The sequence below is a fragment of the Salmo salar genome, chromosome 20 (assembly GCF_965601325.2).
Source record: "Salmo salar chromosome 20, fSalSal1, whole genome shotgun sequence".
Classification (NCBI taxonomy): domain Eukaryota; kingdom Metazoa; phylum Chordata; class Actinopteri; order Salmoniformes; family Salmonidae; genus Salmo; species Salmo salar.
Genome location: NC_138310.1, coordinates 60104180 through 60124549, shown reverse-complemented (window position 1 = coordinate 60124549; position 20370 = coordinate 60104180). Strand labels below are relative to the sequence as shown.

General features: G+C 43.9%; 1 protein-coding gene and 1 long non-coding RNA gene across 4 annotated transcripts; one reads left to right on the top strand and one right to left on the bottom strand.

The window, feature by feature from the left end:
- Positions 1-936: 936 nt before the first annotated feature.
- Positions 937-2868, bottom strand: LOC106581012 (uncharacterized). Its single transcript, XR_001323008.3, has 2 exons — positions 2596-2868; positions 937-2205 (listed from the first exon to the last, which is right to left on the bottom strand). It is a non-coding gene; the product is annotated as an uncharacterized LOC106581012 (long non-coding RNA).
- Positions 2869-3306: 438 nt separating this feature from the next.
- LOC106581010 (remodeling and spacing factor 1) lies at positions 3307-19012 on the top strand. 3 transcript variants are annotated; one of them, XM_014162662.3, is made up of 17 exons: positions 3307-3494; positions 4630-4721; positions 4957-5049; positions 7960-8165; positions 9065-9228; positions 9383-10907; positions 11190-11310; positions 11457-11666; positions 11897-12001; positions 12086-12165; positions 12279-12327; positions 12429-12532; positions 15592-15659; positions 16172-16343; positions 16497-16717; positions 16841-17011; positions 17436-19012. In XM_014162662.3, exons 1-17 carry the CDS (start codon positions 3341-3343, stop codon positions 17906-17908), a joined length of 4008 nt encoding a protein of 1335 aa, XP_014018137.2. In that variant the 5' UTR covers positions 3307-3340; the 3' UTR covers positions 17909-19012. The 3 variants fall into 3 exon arrangements, with proteins under 3 accessions (XP_014018137.2, XP_014018136.2, XP_014018138.2); XM_014162661.3 differs by having other exon boundaries at positions 12426-12532; XM_014162663.3 differs by lacking the exon at positions 3307-3494 and adding an exon at positions 3960-3999 and having other exon boundaries at positions 12426-12532.
- Positions 19013-20370: the final 1358 nt, after the last annotated feature.

The window sequence follows — 20370 nt, the reverse complement described above, 5'->3', positions numbered from 1 at the left end:
AAGGAGCCATGGCTTTCTGCAAGCCCAGATGGAGTGTTAAACTCTCAAGAACTTCTAGAAATCAGATGTCCTGTTCTGAGTAAGAAGTGTGAGTCTCTTGCTCACTGATGTTAAGCTGGTGGATGGGGTTTCTCAGCTGCAACCTAATGGAGCCTGTGGGTACTACATGCATGTGTAAATGGGCATGTTCTGCACAGGACTGGAGAGATGTAAACTGCTGTCTGGGCTCCATCTGAGCTGGTTGTTATTGATGTGCCTTTTGATGTGAAGTTCTGTGCTGATGGTATCACTAAACTTAAGGCATTGTATTTCCTACATATGCTGCCAAGGATAGTATACGAGTTCCAGATAGGCAGACTAACTCTATGCTCCAAATATGTTAATCTATGTGGTATCTAGGCTCGGAGCATAATACTTTGTGTTTTTAAATAGTTCTTATATTTTGTGCCATGTAAAGCTCTGTCAGCTCTACTGTATCTAAGCTTAACTCTTGGTTGTTTTTTTTGTCTTGCAGTTCTCTTCATATGCACATTGACCTGATTTATATTTGCATAATTGTTCTTGGTGTTTTTAATGTCTTGCCTTGTACAGCTCTCTTTATACATGTTTATCTAATGTCTAAGGAGAACACCTTATGATTTATGACTATTTTAATCGTACCGTGTATAGCTCTTTTTTCATATGGCACTTCGTGAACTTATCTAAGCATACCGTAACTCATCTTGCACTTAGCAAATTACGGAGTTAATAAAAACATTATGAAATTCCACTTTGACATTTTCTTTGATACTTACCATTTTGAAAAGAGGGATGAGGAGGCATGTCTAAAGTATTCAAAAGTGTTTTCAGTTTGATTCTGGGTTTGGTTTTCAAGGGCACAAATTAAGAAATATTGTGTCACTTGACAAACATTTGTCTTCCCTCTTGGTCTGTTAGTGACATTTGTGTTGAAGAGAATGTATTTGAAATAGATTTTAAAAGGCATTATAGCAGCACCTTGTGGATGCCTGTAATTACCAGGAACAGGCAAAGTTACAGTACATTTCAAATATAGGAACAAATAATTCAGATAAAACAAATGTGTATGTATACACACACACACACACTATGTCAGGTGGATGAAATTATAGTGTTTAAAGTTACATTTCAGATGTATGAACATTCTCACTGCTCACTCTGTATCCTCATGGATGATCTCAGCCTGCATGTTAACAAGTGCTGCACAGATTCTAAGGACTTTGTGCATTTTGTGTGTCAGGTTGATGTGAACAGTCTGGGAGAGGATTTGAACACCTTGAGTCTGATAACTCTCTCAACATGTATATGCACATTAGCTATCCTTCTTGTGCTTGCGACATCCTCGTCAGACAGCTGGCCTCCTTTCTGGGTGAAGGCTGGTATGGCAAGGTTTTACCTTCCTCTCATACAGCAGATCTCGGATGGTGAAGCCCGTCAGCCATAACTTCATCGCCAGGCCTAAGGTATTCCAGGAAGCCAGTTTTGGGTGATGAACTTGTTACTGCATCTGCCTCTATATGCAGGAGAAATGAACATAATGAGTCCACATGGAGCAATGGCAACCAAATACTTGAGAGTATTGCTGGAATAATAGTGGCTGTATGACTCCCATCTGGAATCGAGATTGTGTCCTTTCTGAAGAATGGTCTCAGAGCAGTGGATGACACAAGTGGTGTTGGATAACTTCTCTTTGAAGCACTGAGGCAGCGTCTTCTGGATTGTCTAACCTCGGCTGCCATGGAATGTAGATCCTCATGAGCTCCTCCATTGTGTCAATCCAGTAGGAAAGGACTCTGCTCACTACTCCCTGGGACACAGAAAAGTGTTCAGCAAGATCACCGTGGAGTAGATTCAGCTTCATCAAGGTTACCAGTATTTGATCAGTGATATGCATTTTGAGGTTAGCCGTGTAGAATTTCTGCAGAAATGCTACATGGTCAAAGAAAACACTAAGAGGAAGGCCAGTATACAACACTGAGCTAGTGTCATTCTTCAGGATGGTGTGGGTCAATGACTCTGCACCACCACATTGGGTTTGTTTGTGGCAGGTGGGGTTGTTGACTGGTTCTCTTGACACGTAGCTGTGATCAGTCAGTGCTGGAATCTCCCATTGAGTATCAGCATCTTTATGCTGCGGTGCCATTGGCACACTCAGATCAGACTCTGCATCACCACAATTGTCTTCATCTGTCAAACAAACATGAGAGAGTCCCGAGTTTAACAAGATAAAATACACAGACATGGTTAGGTTAAAATAAAGAAAACAATTTGAACGTTTAATAATTTAGCTAGCTAGACCTTTCATGAGCATCACCAGCGGCATGCCAGCAATGATGGGGATACTTATTGCATTGGTGAGACATTGTTAGTTATCCAACAATCAGATGGGCTGCCCCCAAGCTAAGTAAGCAAGCTAGGCAACAGTTAGCTAGCTACAGTATGTTAGGACTTAGGAATGGCTACCTACTTACTACTAACATAGTTAGCTAAGCTAGCTAACGTCTGCCTGATTCAGGATACCCTGTCTGTGACGATAGCTAGCGAGTAACGTTAGGAGCTAGCTAACAGCTACTGTACCTGTATGTGTTGATGTACCGATGAGATTTCGCCTTCTGATCTGTACTGGAGGATCATAGCCCAGCCACTTCTCAGTGAAAGGATGCTCTTCAGTCGGCCTCTTGTCCACGAAGTGATAGGAACACACATATGGTCGGTTTCTTTTTTCTTAAAATACTTTTTTTTAGGTTTCTTCAAATTCAAAGCTCTGAGCCAAATCCGAATAGACTCCCCGCCCTTAGGAGGCGGGTGCAAATCAAAAGGCGCCTCACAACTGCACTACCTTCTAAAAAAAACTTCGGTGGTCAAAACACTCCTGTTCCATGAACAGCTTCCGTTTCTGCCAGTTATTGTGGCATCCCCTTACCGAACATAAAATGCCTGTTTTTCGTTAGTCCATATTTGGGAAGTTGTAAGAAGCGATATTGAGATATGTAACTAGCTAGCTAAGAACTGTTGTCCGGAAGTCACCCACACAAAAAAACTAAACAGACCCCGCCCATATTTCCGTTGGAAATAAGGTGAATAGACTGTCCTCTACATGATACTCATACTCCAACGAGCAAAGTAAATGTTTAGTAATCATATGGGCCTAGATAATAAACCACAATTCTTGATGTCTGAAACTTGCGTCCCTGGGGGGAATACCTGGTCACAGAGCCCCCTCCTTCGTCTACCCATGATACGATACTTGGCGCGTTGAATTCTGGGCTCTTTTCTGTCCTCCCAACTCCGTTCATTCTCATCATTCTCCCCGGCTGGAAAAATGGCTGCTTCAGCGGCAGCGCAGGGCTCAAACCCCGGTCTCTGCCCCAGTTTCGCAGTGGTCTGCTCGTTCCTGGAGCGCTACGGACAAGCCCTGGACCTACCCGAACTCACCTTTCCGCAGATGGAGAGGTATCTCCGGGACACATCGACAGGTGGGAAGGGAGAGGAAGAGGGTCTCAGCATCATCATCACTGACTTTCTAGCTAGCTGGGTGGTCAGGGGGGAGCCAGTACAGCTAGCTGGCTTAGGGGAGTGACATGTGCCTGGGTATAACTGGCTAATGTTACTGATTGATATAGCTAGATGTATCGTTACTTAGCAATGTGTTAAGAAACTAGCCAGCCATTCCTACTTGAATTACCAAACTAGCTAGTTAGCTACATTCATTTCGTTAGCTAGCGAACGTTAGCTATCAGGTGTACTTTTCCATCATGCTTGCCTGCCCATACTAGTGCACGAAAAGTATACAACTCAGCCCCAGGTGTGTATGAGTAAATACTATTTGAATACAATCGATCTCGTATTGTGGCGAATCGTGTCGTAAACAGTTGTCAAAATAGTCCGATAAAAACACCACTTGGCAGACTGTCAATTTCGCGCAGGCGCAATGCGTGATGTGTAGTCGAGCTAGCCAACTTCATGCTAAACCAAGCTAACGTTAGTCAACACATCAGTGGCTATTAATTCATTCAAATAATATACCACTGATTTCAAATTACTTAGACTTTACATTTGTCACAGTTTATAATTATTTAAATCCTCTTTTGAGACAATGTTAGCTACTGGGGCTTTCTTGTCACGATTTAGCTAGCTTGTTATCTGGCTAGCTGTGTGTGGCGTACCTAGGCTAGTATGTACTAACGTTGCAGTATCTGTAGGAAATATGTTGTTACAAGTTAGTCAGTTAGTTAACTGTCTGTAGACTGCCGTGATAACGTTGTTTGCTATTTCCACATTTCCTCCATTGTTCACCAAACACATCGTGTTTTTTTTTTTATTAATGCAAAAAATGACAATTGACGATGAATCACAGTTGATCTTACCTCCACGTCTGCCACTGTTAGCTGGATAATTCTAAGAAAGTGTGAATACCATGTGAATTGCACAGACAGAATACTGGAGAATGTAGATTTTTTATTTTTATTTTTATTTTTTAATTCCGCGCACAATGGGGGTTGTAATAAGTGTTTAGTGTTATACTAGCTGGTGTTAATGACAGTGTACTTAGTTTTATAACAAACTAATGTATTAACTCATATTATTTCTCTCTGTGTGTATCTCTCTCAGTTCCCAAGCCACTAGTGGAGCTGCACGTCAAGCTGCTGAGGAAGCTTGGCAAGTCTGTGTCTGCAGACAAGTGGGAGAGGTACCTGGCTAAGGTAAGGTGTGCTTGGTCTTCCCTGTGGCTCAGTTGGTAGAGCATGGTGTGTGCAACGCCAGGGTTGTGGGTTTCGATTCCCACGAGGGGCCAGTACAATTTTTTTTTAATCAAATGTATGTATTCACTACTGTAAGTCGCTCTGGATAAGAGCGTCTGCTAAATGACTAAAATGTTTTAAAAAATGGTGTGTGCTTGGTGTGTACACCTGTAATGACTGTATATTTGTCATCCAGGTATGCCAGGACATCAACAGTAGCTGGGCCTGGGAGCTGGAACACAAGGGCTACCAGGATATGAGCATGGAGTGCAAAACCAGCATCCTCAAAGTAAGACACACACCACCTTGTGCAGACTATCACACTAATATACCAGACTACCTCTTTACCTCCTCTGTGATATCTACTGTTATGTATGAACAGTATATTGATCATATACGGTGCCTTCAGAAAGTATTCACACCACTTGACCTTTTACATGTTGTTGTGTTACAGCCTGAATTTAAATTTAAATTTTGTGTCACTGATGTACACAATACCCTATAATGTCAAAGTGGAATCATCTTTTTAGAAATGTTTACAAATTAATAAAACATTTAAAGCTTAAATATCTTGAGTCAATAAGTATTCAACCCCTTTGTTAACAAGTCAGATAAGTTGCATGGACTAACTCTGTGTGTAATAATAGTCATTCAAAAATTGTGTTAAACACTATCTCATCTCTGAACCCCACAAATAAAATGATCTGTAACGTCCCTCAGTCGAGCAGTGAATTTCAAACACAGATTCAACGATGAAAACTGCAAAGAAGGGCACCTATTGGTAGATGGATCCTCTTTTCTTTTTTTTTAAAGCAGACACTGAATATCCATTTGAGCATGGTGAAGCTATTAATTACAATTTGGATGGTGTATTATACATTATACACAATACACCCAGTTACTACAAAAATACAGGTGTTCTTCCTAACTCAGTTGATGGAGAGTAAGGAAATCGCTCAGGGATTTCACCATGAGGCCAATGATGATTTTAAACCAGATAGCTGTGATAGGAGAAAGCTGAGGATAGATCAACAACATTGTAGTTACTCCACAGTACAAACCTAAATGACATAGTGAAAAGGATGCCTGTACAGAATAAAAATATTCCAAAACATGCATCCTATCCTGTTTGCAATAAGGCACTAAAGTGATACTGAAAAAAAAGCACTTTTTTTGTCCGGAATACAAAGCACTATGTTTGGGGAAAATCCAACACATCACTGTGTACCACTCTTCATATTTTCAACCATGGTGGTGGCTGCATCATATTATGGGTATGCTTGTCATCGGCAAGGACTAGGGAGCTTTTTAGGATAAAAAGAAAAGGAATAGAGCTAAGCATAGGCAAAGTCCTAGAGGAAAACTTGGTTCAGTCTGCTTTCCAACAGACACTGGGAGACAAATCCACCTTTCAGCAGGACAATAACCTAAAACACAAGGCCAATTATACACTGGAGTTACTTTTTATTTTATTTATTTTTATTTAACCTTTATTTAACTAGGCAAGTCAGTTAAGAACAAATTCTTATTTACAATGACGGCCTACCAAAAGGCCTCCTGCGGGGACGGGGGCCAGGGATTAAAAAAATAAATACAATATAAATATAAGACAAAACACACATCACAACAAGAGAGACACAACACTACATAATGAGAGACCTAAGACAACAACATAACAAGGCAGCAACACATGACAACACAGCATGGTAGTAACACAACATGGTAGCAGCACAAAAACATGGTACAAACATTATTATTAAGTCAAGAGCACAAAGTTCAAGAAGGTAGAGACAACAATACATCATACCACACAGCCACAACTGTAAGTAAGAGTGTCCATGATTGAGTCTTTGAATGAAGAGATTGAGATAAAACTGTCCAGTTTGAGTGTTTATTGCTGCTCGTTCCAGTCGCTAGCTGCGGCGAACTGAAAAGAGGAGCGACCCAGGGATGTGTGTGCTTTGGGGACCTTTAACAGAATGTGACTGGCAGACCGGGTGTTGTATGTGGAGAATGAGGGCTGCAGTAGATATCTCAGATAGGGGGGGAGTGAGGCCTAAGAGGGTTTAATAAATAAGCATCAACCAGTGGGTCTTGCGATGGGTATACAGAGATGACCAGTTTACAGAGGAGTATAGAGTGCTGTGATGTGTCCTATAAGGAGCATTGGTGGCAAATCTGATGGCCGAATGGTAAAGAACATCTAGCCGCTCGAGAGCCCCTTACCTGCTGATCTATAAATTATGTCTCCATAATCTAGCATGGATAGGATGGTCATCTGAATCAGGGTTAGTTTGGCAGCTGGGGTGAAAGATGAGCGATTACAATAGAGGAAACCAAGTCTAGATTTAACTTTAGCCTGCAGATTTGATATGTGCTGAGAGAAGGACAGTGTACCGTCTAGTCATACTCCCAAGTACTTGTATGTTGTGACTACCTCAAGCTCTAAACCCTCAGAGGTAGTAATAACACCTGTGGGAAGAGGGGCATTCTTCTTACCAAACCACATTACCTTTGTTTTGGGGGTGTTCAGAACAAGGTTAAGGGTAGAGAAAGCTTGTTGGACACTAAGAAAGCAGGGGCAGGGGAAAAAGGGAGAAGTATCGGGGATAGTCGCATTAGAAGGGGTGGGAGATGAGAAAATGTTGGACGGGCAAGGAGGCATGGCTGAGTCAAATACTTACCAAGACGACATTGAATGTTCCTGAGTGGCCTAGTTACAGTTTTGACTTAAATTGTCTTAAACATATATGACAAGACTTGAAAATGGCTGTCTAGCAATGATCACCAACCAACTTGACAGGGCTTGAAGAATTTTAGGGCAAATATTGTACAATCAAGGTTTGCAAAGCTCTTAGAGACTTACCCAGAAAGACCCACAGCTGTAATCGCTGCCCAATCAAGGTTTGCAAAGCTCTTAGAGACTTACCCAGAAAGACCCACAGCTGTAATCGCTGCCCAAGGTGATTCTAACATGTATTTATTTTCCATTAATCATTTTTTTCACTTTGAAATTAGAGTATTTTGTGTAGATCGTTGACAATAAATTCCAATTAAATTCATTTTAATCCCACTTTGTAACAACAAAATGTGGAAAAAGTAAAGCGGTGTGAATACTTTCTGAAGGCACTGTACTGTTTTCTTCTCTTTCTCTGTCTGACCCTAACCCCCCCCGTCTCTCTCTAACCCCCGACCCCAGTACCTGTGTGAGATCCAGTTTGATGACAACCTGAAGTTCAAGACGTTGGTGAACGAGGAGGAGGCGGAGGCGATGAGGCTGCAGCCGTTGGGCAGAGACAGACAGGGCCTGATGTACTGGCTGCAGACTGACGCCCAACACAACATCCGACTGTACACAGAGGAACAGGACGACTGGGACGGATCCACCTGGAGATGTATCGTCAGGTAATGATGCATGGATGGATGGATAGATAGGTGAGATATATTTCTTGTAACCCTAGTCGGAGCATCTGAGAAGAGAGAAAGGGTGTATGTACAGTGCTGTGAAAGTATATGCCCCCTACTTTTGCATATTGTTGATACTGAATGTTATTAGATCTTCAACCTAAACCTAATAATGGATAAAGGGAACCTGAGTGAACAAATAACACAACAATTACATTCTTATTTCATTTATTTCATAAACAAAGTTATGCAACACCCAATGCCCCCGTGTGAAAAAGTCATTTTTACACTCAATAACTGGATGGCCTGACATTCTGTAGAATTCTCTGATAATAGAAGGAACCATGAATTCTCTGTATCAGAGAATTCTACAGGAGAATGTCAGGCCATCCGTCTGTGAGCTGAAGCTGAATCGCAGCTGGGTCATGCAGCAAGACAATGATCCAAAAACATGAAAATGGTTAAAAAGCAACACATTCAAAGTCCAGACCTAATCCCAATTGAGATGTTGTGGCAGGACTTGAAACGAGCAGTTCATGCTTCAAAACCCACAAATGTCGCTGAGTTAAAGCAGTTCTGCATGCAAGAGTGGGCCAAAATTCCTCCACAGCGATGTGAGAGACTGATCAACAACTACAGGAAGCATTTGGTTGCAGTCATTACAGCTAAAGGTGGCACAACCAGTTATTGAGTGCAACTACTTTGTTAGTTAAATAAATAAAATAAGTATACATTTTTGGGGTTATTAGTAATCTCAGGTTCCCTTTATCTAATATCAGGTTTTGGTTGAAGATCTGATAACATTCGGTATCAAAAATATGCAAAAATAGAGAATATCAGAAAGGGGCAAATGCTTTTTTTATGGCACTGTATGTTCAGAATGTTCTGTTTGTCCTCAGAACCCGGAATGACTTAGCCGATGCTTTGGACCTCCTGAAGACCCAGCTAGATCCAGAACACAAGGAGAAAGAGGAGGGAGAGATAGACAAAGAGATGGACAGAGAGAAGGGAGGGTCTAACTGTGCCACACCTGTGGAGAAGGGGAGAAGAGGCAAGGAGGAGGGTAAGGGTTCTGTTGTTACTTGTAATATGATGGTGTAGTTAGTAGTAATATGATCATGTGGTCACTACTGCTCTATTATAATTGTGTTATAATGAATGAATGTTGGAACCAGAGCTGCAATGTAACATGTCAACATGTGTAATGATTTTTCAAGGCGAAGCTGGAGGAGAGGTAAAGGTGGAGGAAGAGGAGGAGGCAAGACAGATGAGAAAGGCTGAGGAAGACAAGAAGAAGAGTAAAGAGAGAGAGAAGAAGAACGAGGAAGAGGAGGAAAAGCGAGAGAAGAGTAGATCATCTTCCTACCCAGAGTCCACTAGTGCGGACGTCAACATGGCGTCTTTAGCAGAGAAGGAAAATCCAACCAAGCTTGAACCGGTAGTCTCAGTGAAGGAGGAAAACATTGCAGTTGAGATGAAGGAAGAAAAGGAGAAGAAAAAACAAGGTGAGAAACAGAGCGGGAGGAAAGAGGAGAGGTCAGAAGTGATTGACAACAGAGTGAGCACCATCACTGCGCTGGTCAAAGAGGAACCCCAAACGCTTAGCAACTCCCCTAGCAACGCTGTCTCCGTCGTCATGGTGCCCATCTCGGCAACGATGAAACAGGAAGTTCCTCCTGTGAAGGAGGAAGCGGAGAGGTTGCTGAGGACCGATCAGCAGGCCAAGATACCACTGAAGAAGAGAGAGCTCTTTGGCGCCAACCGTCACCATAGCAACACACATCACAACAACAACAATGACATGCACAGCAACCATCACAACAACAACAGCCATAGCAGCAGTACTAGCAGTAGCATCATCGTCCGTAACCCTTCAGTAACACATACCAAGGAGGAGCAGCTGGGGAGGCAGTCAACTCCTGATGGGGGCCTGGCAGTCCCACTGTCAGAGGAGCTGACCAATGGGGGGGCTCCTCTAAACGGGCTTGGAGGGCTCATAGGGGGTATAGGTCATGTGGGGGTCATCTGCAGGCCGGCGTCGCAGCAACAAGATGGCGGATCGGTCTGTACGGAGAGAACCAGACCAGGGTCAGAGGAGGGGAAGGAGAGGCCCAGGGCTCCAGACAAGGAGAGGAGCAGGCAGTCAGTCCTGGTGAGGAAGAGTCCTGGCTGGAGAGAGACTGGAGCCCCAACACCCCTGGAGCCTAGAGGACAGGAGAGACAGGCAGGAGGAGAGGACAGGGAAGGAGAGAGAGATAGGAACGAGCAAGGAGAGAGATCGAGGGAGAGGTTAGGAGAGGATGGAAGAGAGAAAGCGAGGGAGAATTTAGATGGAGACCAGTCTAGAGAGAGGGATGACAACCCAAAAGAGAAAAAGACCAACCTCCATGTGGAGAAAAGCGAGGGATGCCATAGAACAGAGGAAGAGGAGGAGAAGAAGAGTACCTCAGGAGAGAAGGAGCAGGAGTCAGAGAGCAGCCAGACTGTAGAAGGACAGAAGGTTCAGGAGGACCAGGGAGAGGCCCTCAACACAGACACACCAGCCCATGCCGGGGTGAAAGGTGCTGGGCATGGAGCAACAGACCGGCCGGGTCCCCTGGAAGCTTCCTCTGAGCTTCAGAAAGAAGGGATCAGGCTGAAGATAAAGATCCCTCCCAACCAGAGGAGAGAGAACGTGAGAGAGCAGAAGGGGGAGCAGCAGGGAGATGGGAGGTCTCTGCGGAGATCAGCTCGGATCTGCAGGTAAGGTCCATGATAGAATCGCTTCCCATTTCTTTCATCACAATAACTGAGGTGACAATTTATCATGTAGAGCTGAATAATAGATACAATATTCTGCTGTAATATCATGCACTCACTCATCCCCGTCGTGCCGGCTGGCTCATATGGCAGCAACAAAGGCTCTCCACTTCTTCTGACTGTCTTTGGCCATCTTCTCCAACTGTGCCCCAGCTCCGCTGGTATTGTTGGAGCTGTCTCCATTGTGCTGTAACTTGATATTTTACTGATCAACCCTACCTACAGACCCAGCCCAAACAAGGTGGAGAGGCAAGACGCACCCCCAGGGGTGAGGGAGGAAGAAGAGAAGACTCTTCAATGGCAAAAGAAGAGAGAAAACCCTGAGGGACAAAGCAGGACTGTAAAGGTAACTACTTTGTTTTAAAAGTTAATTTACTCATAAGTGATCTAGGAATAAGTCTGTGTATTAATGTCAAAATGATCATAGCCAAGAAAATGTTGGTTATCAATGTGATTGATTGTAACCATGTGTTTATGTGTGTGCGTCTACAGAGCAGACGAAGACAACGAGGTGCCCGCTGGTCAAATACTCGAGCGAAGAGATGCAAACCGAATGAGGGAGGAGAGGAGGAGGAGAGAGGGAGGGAGGAGGGGAGAGGGGGTAGGGGAAGTGGTTGTGACTCAGATGACTCTAGCCAATCAGAGGAGACGCCTAATGAAGATCCCTGCAGCCACTGTGGACTCCCCAACCACCCCGAACTGGTGAGAAGTGTGTGTGTTTGGAGTAGATTGTGTTTTTTGTTTCTTTACATCTCGGCATCCGTATGACTTATGAAATTGTGCTTTACTGTGAAGCCAGAAACGGTGTGTGTTTAAACTGTTTCCCTTCTGCAGATCACTATCTATTCTTGATTTCATGACTTTATTTACACCAAGCACCTGAATGTGTGCACACTCTGTTTGAAACCAACCTGTGTGTTTCTCTGCTGCAGATCCTGCTGTGTGATTCATGTGATAGTGGTTACCACACCGCCTGTCTCAGACCCCCTCTCATGGTCATACCTGAGGGAGAATGGTTCTGCCCGCCCTGCCAACACGTAAGTGAGAGCGAGAGAGAGAGTGCGTGTGTGTGTGCGTGCGTGCGTGCATGCATGTATTAACACTGTCCCTGGTCTCTGTAGAAGCTGCTGTGTGACAGACTAGAGGAGCAGCTGCAGAATTTGGATTGCGCTATGAAGAAAAGAGACAGAGCTGAGAGGAGGTCACACACACTACACACACTCAATCTCACACGTCACACACACGGTCTCACTCAAACACTGTCACACACACACTGAAATGGTTGTGTAATTCCTGTGTGTTTTTTCTCTGTAGGAGGGAGCGTCTGGTGTATGTGGGAATCAGTGTGGAGAACATCATTCCTGTAAGTACACACACAATTAGGCAAATCTAGTCTAGAAGGCCAAATGTGCATAACATTAATGGTCATAATCTGAATTTGTGTGTGTTATGTGTTTCTAGCAGGAAGGGGAGGAAGAAGAGGAGAAACAGGCGAAAAAGAAAGATGCAAAAAATACCAAAAATCTGGGAAGGAGGTCTACCAGAACCAGGAAGTGTATCAGCTACAGGTGTGTGTGTGTGTGTGTGTGTGTGTGTGTGTGTGTGTGTGTGTGTGTGTGTGTGTGTGTGTGTGTGTGTGAGAAGTGACGGCACAGCTCAAATAAAATAGGTAAGTCACATGTTGACAATCCCATCTCATAGTGTGCGTGTGTGCCAGGGTTTTGGCCAAGGAAAAATAAATAAATTAAAGCCACTAAATAAAATTGTTGCCTGCCAAATTTACCGGGAGAAAAAAACATCCCATTGTCAAATTTAGTGGAATTCGTTGATGGAAATACCAGTCGATGGAAATGCATTTGACCGTCATGCTTATCGGTCTATAGATTAATTAGCTAAATTTAGTGGAATTAAATTGGGGCGTGTGTATTTGTTAGTCATCACACATCTTATTTATCACATGCACACAGCCTACAGAGCCTATTATGAGCAGAATATAACTCGTCAAACTCGTTGCTGGAGTGAAACATTTCATTGCGCAATTCTAAATGCAATTGGGTGATGAACAGTTTTGATGGTCACGATTATAGAGCTGTAATTCTTTCTTCTTCTCAACTGATAATTGAAGCTCGCCCCCCATTCGCCATTCCATTGCATAGGCAATGGTAGGCAGGCTATCAGCGCGTCACCCACTAATTTGCAATGTGAGCTGGAGGCAGTATGCATTTTGAAAACATACTAAATTGTTAGAAACCTATGTGTTTTACTTCATATTATGAGGCATGTCTTACCTTGCTTCAAAGTAGCCTCGGCTAAATCCCACCATAGAAACGTGGAAGGAATTATTTTATAAAGACTTCCTCATATGCCATTGAAACCAGCATTTGTCTTTTGTTCTATTGGTTTTTAGTGACCCGTCCTAGTTGCATCTTTAGATTCCCCTTCATTCTAAGTTTCTAACAGATTTTTATCTCTGTCACATATGGAACCACTCGCATCAGGTGCGTTGTATAGAATTGCATTTTGGCAAATGTTTGAACATGTTTTATTGGCTGCTTCATTGAGCACCGTTGGTAGACGACTTCATGGGTTACGCAACCAAATGCATATGGGTCTGGTAAATTTCTCAAATGGCCGGTAAATTAAAATCTTCCCTGTCACGTTGTCCCAATGACAGTATAAATGAATGGTAAAAGTCATCAATCACATGACACTATTCATTCCTATTTGAAGACTATAGCGCACTGAAGCCAAATGAAGTCGGTTAAAATGGCATCTCATGGAGACATAACATGCGCTGTTTGAGGTCTTCACTGATCCACCTGTACCCGAATACCTGAGACCTGAGCGGGTCCAGATACAGAATTCTAAATAATGTCACGGGTCTGGGTTGGACCTGATATAATTGTCACAGGTCTCAGGTATGTGTAACTTGAACTGACTCTTCCGGAAGGGCCCTGTACATATCCGAACACAACTGCTGCAGTAGAGAGAGAAAATGTATAATTTATATTGCTGCTCTTGGTTTTCACAAGAGTGGAGCATGGCGTATGTAGCTTGTTGATGGTCAACATAAGTCATCAAAGCAGCTATAGGCTACAGTCATAGAGCCTCGCTCTGTGTGTGGCAAAAGTTAGGAAATATCTCTTTTTTTTTTTTTTATTGAACCTTATTTTAACTAGGCAAGTCCGTTAAGAACAAATTCTTATTTTACAATAATGGCCAAACCCTCCCCTAACCCAGACGACGCTGGGCCAATTGTGCACCGCCCTATGGGACTCCAGATCACGGCCGGTTGTGATACAGCCCAGGATCAAACCAGGGTCTGTAGTGACGCCTCTAGCACTGAAATGCAGTGCCTTAGACCGCTGCGCCACTCGGGATATGGAATTAAAATGTTGAAGGATAGGCTACCAAGACCAAGAGGTAGGCTGCTACTTAATATTCTGAATGGAATTATTTGTAGGATGAGAGCACATGCACTGCAGCCTCAGTTAGCCTAGCTAGCTAACGTTAGCTAGCTTAACTAGCTTCTTACGGGTTTGATGCAGTCAAGACAGGTACTAGGTAATCGTATTTGATGATAAATAACCTAGCTATGGCAGCTATATATGGGAAAGGTAAAGGGGTTACCTATTCAGTTACACAACTGAATGCATTCAACCAAAATGTGTCTTCTACATTTCACCCAACCCCTCTGAATCAGAGAGTCATCAGCCTTAATCATCGTCATCGGTGCCCGGGGAACAGTTGCTGTTGCTGGTTAACTGCCTTGCTCAAGGGCAGAATGGAAGATTTTTCCACCTTGCCCACTCGGGATTTGAACTATCGAGCTTTCGGTTACTGGCTCAACGCTCTTAACCACTAGGCTACCTGCCGCCCATAGTCTACTATAGCGCGAGTCGGCTTGGTTGGTTGCTCTTTCCCTCCCTTCTCCCTGTGTCACTCACACAGTATTGCCTCTCCCGCGTCTGCTAGTGCGGCACCTTTTTCCGTCCTCTCAGGCTTTATCAGCTCGGGGTTAATAAAGTCGCTTAAAAAAATGACTTTTCTGCTGCTTCCCTCACTCTGATCAGACCGGGCCTGGATCTAACCAGGTCTATACGGAACGGGTCTAGTTGTCCTCGGGTCTGTACAGAACGGGTTTTTATATTTAAAAAAATCTATTTATGCATATCGGGTCCGGGTGGGAAAGCCCCAGGTCCATTTCGGAATGGGTCCAACATTTTGGACCCGTCAAGAAATCTAGTTTGAGCTACTCCAGGAAGTGATGTTGCAGGCTAGCTCAGTGCTGCTCCTTCTCATTGAGTAACTCAAGTTGAAGGCCGACCAGGGTACTGCAGGCTGCAATTAGCAACTAAATTCTTCTTCTAACTTCTTCTATGCACGATTTTAAAACATCTGGTGTATTAGAAGCACTTATTGGAACCGTGATTGTCTTCCAAAAAAAATGTGTATGAAGATTGCCATTTTTCCATTCACTATTATGGGGGATCCTGTTTTCTACTAACAATTCGTGCAGTACCGCGGTCAGCCTTGAATTCCTGTGGCTTCAATGAGAAGTCGTTCTCCCCTGCGTTGTCCGGCTCCACATTTTCCTAACATAAACCCTGGTGTGTGTGTGTTCCAGGTTTGATGACTTTGATGACGCCATTGATGAAGCGATAGAGGAAGACGTCAGAGATGCGGATGGAGGAGGTGAGAAATATAGAGGAGAGAGAGAAAGGAAATGAGTGTGTACACTGAAGACTGAATGGCTCTCAAATGGCACCCTATTCCCTATATCAGGGATTATCCACCAGATTCAGCCAAGGGACGATATTTTTTTCTTTTTTTTTTCTTGAGCGGATGGTCGGGAGGACATCATTTCAAACCTTGCTTGCATTTGTATACATTCATGTGTCTCTATTATGCGTGGGAATACATTCTTTTTTGGGGCAAAGGAAACTTGGGGCGACAAATAAAATCACCTGTGGGCCAAATCCGGCCCGCGGGATGCCAGTTGGGTAACCTTGCCCTATATAGTTGCATTACTTTTGACCAGAGCTCTAAGGGTCCTGGTCAATAGTAGTGCACTATGTAGGGAATATGGTGTCATTTTGGATGCATCCAATATGAGGAACAAGATGCAAACAAAAGGGTTTAGATGACAGAATAGTGGCCTGCCTGTGTTCCTGTTGTTGTGTGTAACCCTGTGGTCCTGTGTGTAGGAGTGAGGCAGGATAAGGACATGGCCACCATATCGGAGGAGGGGAAGGAGAAACGAGGACCAACCACAGCTCAGGCCCCTCCCACCAGGAGCAGGAAGAGGCGGAGACTTAACGACCTGGAGAGCGACAGCACGGCTGCTGAGAGTGAGGAGGAGTTTCAGCTCAGCGCCAGGTGCGTTCGTCCCTGACTGGCCTTAAGTCAGTCCTAGTATTTCTGTGGATATATGTGTGTGTGTGGGTGCTACGCATTGGAGCTAACCCCCATATTGTAAAGTAATTTTTTGTTTGAACACTATAAATGCAAACTTTAAACTTGTGTCTGTAGTACGGAGGAGGAGTTTGTAGCGTCAGGTGATGAGGAAGCAGCCAGTGATGTGGACAGCTTTGCCAGTGACCCGGGCTTCGTAAGCCAGTCTACACGGGCACAGAGATGGGCACCTAAACAGAGAACCACCAGGACCTCAGCAAAGTGCAAGAAACGCCCTCGCAGACGGAGGAGAGGATGGGGGGAGGAGGAGAGTGAAGATGAGGAGGAAGAGGAGATAGGTGAGTAAGGCTTGGAATATGAGTTGGGAAAAGATGACACAAACAGAAATCCAGGTTTGGTGCTGGAGGTTAAAGAACATGTTCAGTTGAAAGTCAAATAAAACTCTCTGTCTCTTTCTGTAGAGACCAGTGATTTGAGTGACAGCGATGAGGACAGGAAGAGGTGTGGTTTAAGGCGGGGCCGGAAGCGGGAGGTGAACTACCGTGAGACGTCGGAATCCGAGGGTTCCCAGGCAACCACTAATAAGGACAAGGCCAAATCCGGTCGTCGTCTCTCCAGCTCAAACAGCGATGGTCAGTTACTATGGTTACCATCCCTGCCCCAAATTAGGGAGGTCCATGTGGAACTTGACAGACTGTCATTTAGTGAATGTAAACAATTCATAACCAACCCGCATTCAGACACTAGCGGCAAAAAAACGCTTCTGCAAGTGAAAGATTGCCGATAATGTTCCACCCCTCCCCCTCCTAAATTTAAACCAATCTAAACCGACCACTGTCCCTAAACCAACATTTTCTGGTTGGCTGGATGAAGCGGAAAACACACGTCACCAGATGCAGAGAAAATAGAGCAGTTTTAAATTTTTCACCACTTCCGCGGCAACTTTGGCCATCGATTCCATTGCGCCGGGCAAAGAAACGTTTTTGCCCCTAGTGTCTGAATGCGGGGTTAACTCCTGCTGATGTCTGAATCCGCCGCTCGCTCACTCTATTTCAGAATCCTCCCATTCGAGAGAGTCTGAGGAGGAAGAAAAGAGGGGAAAGAGGTGGAGAGAAGAGGTGGAGGAGACTAGAACAAGGGGAAAGAAGAGGGGAGGAGAGAAGATGGGCAGAGGGAAGCGGAGAGAGGTGTTGATAGAACAGCGGAGGAAACATCTAGCTCTGCTGAAGAAATGCAGACCCTCCACTGAGGATGATAATGGGGAATCGGAGTCGTCATCCGAGGAAGATCGTCCTATCTGCAAACGACTTAACCGCATCGACTCTGATGAAGAGGGAAAAAATAAGGAGGATGAAGAGAAGAAGCTGAGAAAGACATTGTCAAAAGACAAGGAATCAAACAGCCCTAACAGACAGCAGGCCTCTAGAGGCTCAATGAAGCCTGGGGCTGAGAGCGCAGCCTTCCCCAGGGACAGAGCTGGACAGAACAGGTCTAACAGCCCCCCACCTCCTGACCAGTCAGACGCGTAATGACATACAGACTATTATTTAGTTATTTTTTATTTTTTTTACTTTCTTGCCTTTCACCAATGACCTTTCTCATTACCTCATCATCATCCCTCCTTCCGTTTCTCCTTCCCCTCCTCCCTAAACAGGATGAGTAACTACTGGACCAAATGCACTAGCACCATCCAACACACAGACACACAACACAATACACAGCCAGAGGGTGAAGGATTGTCCTGACCTCCACCAGACAGACACCCGCCTTAGCTGTTTTGGACTGTACATAGATTCTCTGTCTGGCTGCTGATCCTGTAAAATGCTAGAATGTTCCCTTCTCTCTTCTGTCTCCTTGTAAAATAGTGTTCTATATTCCATGAAGGAGAGAGCGAATGGACTGGAGCGTTTAATTATCCCAAAACAAAGAGAGTTGGATGTTTTAAACCAATGGAAGAGCTGCTCCTGTTGTTCTGCTGTGAACCAGGAAGATAACGACTAGAAAGAGATTCCTACAGGCTGATTCATCTCAAATGGCACTTTGCAGATTTGACCAGTTACAACTACAGTACTGGATACAGTTGTAGTTCTAGCTACAGTACACTGGGGGCTGGCAGATGGACACTGGCAAACCTAGCTATGTTCAGTAAATCAATTCACTGTTGGTTGTTATGTGTTAGTTGAAGTCCTCTCACTCAGTGAGGACTGAATAATTTATCCACAATAGTCTACAACTCTTCAGTCCAGTCTATACATTCTACTACTATTTGAGAAGATGGGGTCATACTCATTAGTCAGAAAAAGGACTGAAACAGGGAGGGACTACCTGAACTTGCTAAATGTTTTGCTGCTGTGTGCCCTAATGAATATGGCCCCAGGTGTGAATACTGTATCTGGCCCTCAGTCCACTGTCTGTTTTTATCATTAAAGTTCTATCTGATCCGCTTGTAGATTCTATCATTCTAGCTCACTGTTATGTTTGTTTCTCCCCCCAATAAAATCTTTTGAGATGTTCAGTCTGAAAAATCACCCTGTTTTTCATCCAGTGTATGTACAGTATGTTTATAGTTGGTGCTGTAACATAGGTGTTTTATAAGTTATTAAAAACCAATATTCAAGCATCTCACAAATGCACTTTGTCTGCTTTTGAAATCTTTTACTATACAAAGATTGACTACACATTGGACCCACGCAATGGGATGACATGTTCATTGACCGACACAATTGGTGTGTTTTTGTTTGCTGTTATACCAATATAACCACAATCATTGAGTACTTCCTACAGCAGGGTGCCATGACTGGCGGTCCGCGGGCCAAACGGTGACTTAATTTGGCCCGCCAATCAGCTCCAAGTGACTTTAATTTTGGAAATCAGTTCCCAAGTATTCCCATGCATAATAGACACGTGATCGTAAACAAATGTAAGCAAGGTTTGAAATGATTGTTTTTTTTTAGTCCTCTCTGGGTTTCTTGCGGTCTACAAATGATTTCTAATTATGTTCTAGTTGATGATCCCTGTCCTACAGTAGTGATTTATGTTAAGCTTTTTAAACATTTTAATCATAATGCTGTATCAGATTTAAAAAAACTAGTGTATGTATAGGCTATCAGGAGTCCATGAAACCTGCTGCCATCTCCTTGGCTCAACGGTAGTCCTTGTATGCACCCCAAAATGGCAGCCTATTCCCCTATAGTAAGGCTCAAGTAAAAAGTAGTGCACTATATAGGGAATAGAAGTGCCTTCATCTTCCTGGTTTAAGATCTCAGGTGTTGAACATGCAGCTTTCTTCTGTGTCCAGATCTAGTGTTCCTGTGGAGGAGTGGTTGTCTCTGGTCTGGCAAACTGTGTTGCTGTTACCATGGCCATAGGTAGTGGTACTGTGAGCTACCTGGGTTCTATACTTTGCTCTGGTGCATATTTGACTTAACGGCCTGTCCACCTAGTGCAGTTTGCTAAATCTAGAATAATGTGCAAACGTGTTAGTAAACCAAATAGTATGGTTTAAACGTTTTACAAATGAACCAAAGGTTGAGAAATGGTATGGGGCCCATGGTAAATAGCCTGCATAGAAATAAATAAGAGCTAGCCTACTACTGAAGTCACTCCACCAATGTATACTACTCATGGCAGACAACATACAGTACCTCTAATTTGAGCCTTTTCGCATTGCCCCCTCTGGGCTCTTTGTAGTTCTATTAAATACACAAATAGTCGGCACTGGATCTTCTTTGTCGTCCAATATTATAGTGGAGCGAATCTAGCAGGTCTGGGTTGTAGACAGAAGCGGTCTTCTCGAAATGGTCTGAACACAACACTGCTCGCTGGTGATGTAGTCCTCTTATTCTCGCTGCTATCCATCTAGCCTGGGTACCAGTCTCGCTAGCTAACATTCCACTCCCCGTACTCCATGTCATGTGCCAAAATGTTTGGCAATGGGAAGGAGTGGAACGTTAGATAAGAGACATACTCAGACTAGAGTCTATCCAGGCTT

Bases quoted from the DNA above. Each gene is read 5' to 3' on its own strand.
- LOC106581010 (XM_014162661.3), top strand. From the start codon at position 3,341: ATGGCTGCTTCAGCGGCAGCGCAGGGCTCAAACCCCGGTCTCTGCCCC. The intron at 3,495-4,629 runs GTGGGAAGGGAG...TATCTCTCTCAG, and splicing joins TCTCCGGGACACATCGACAG to TTCCCAAGCCACTAGTGGAG. The intron at 15,660-16,171 runs GTGAGAAATATA...TCCTGTGTGTAG, and splicing joins CAGAGATGCGGATGGAGGAG to GAGTGAGGCAGGATAAGGAC.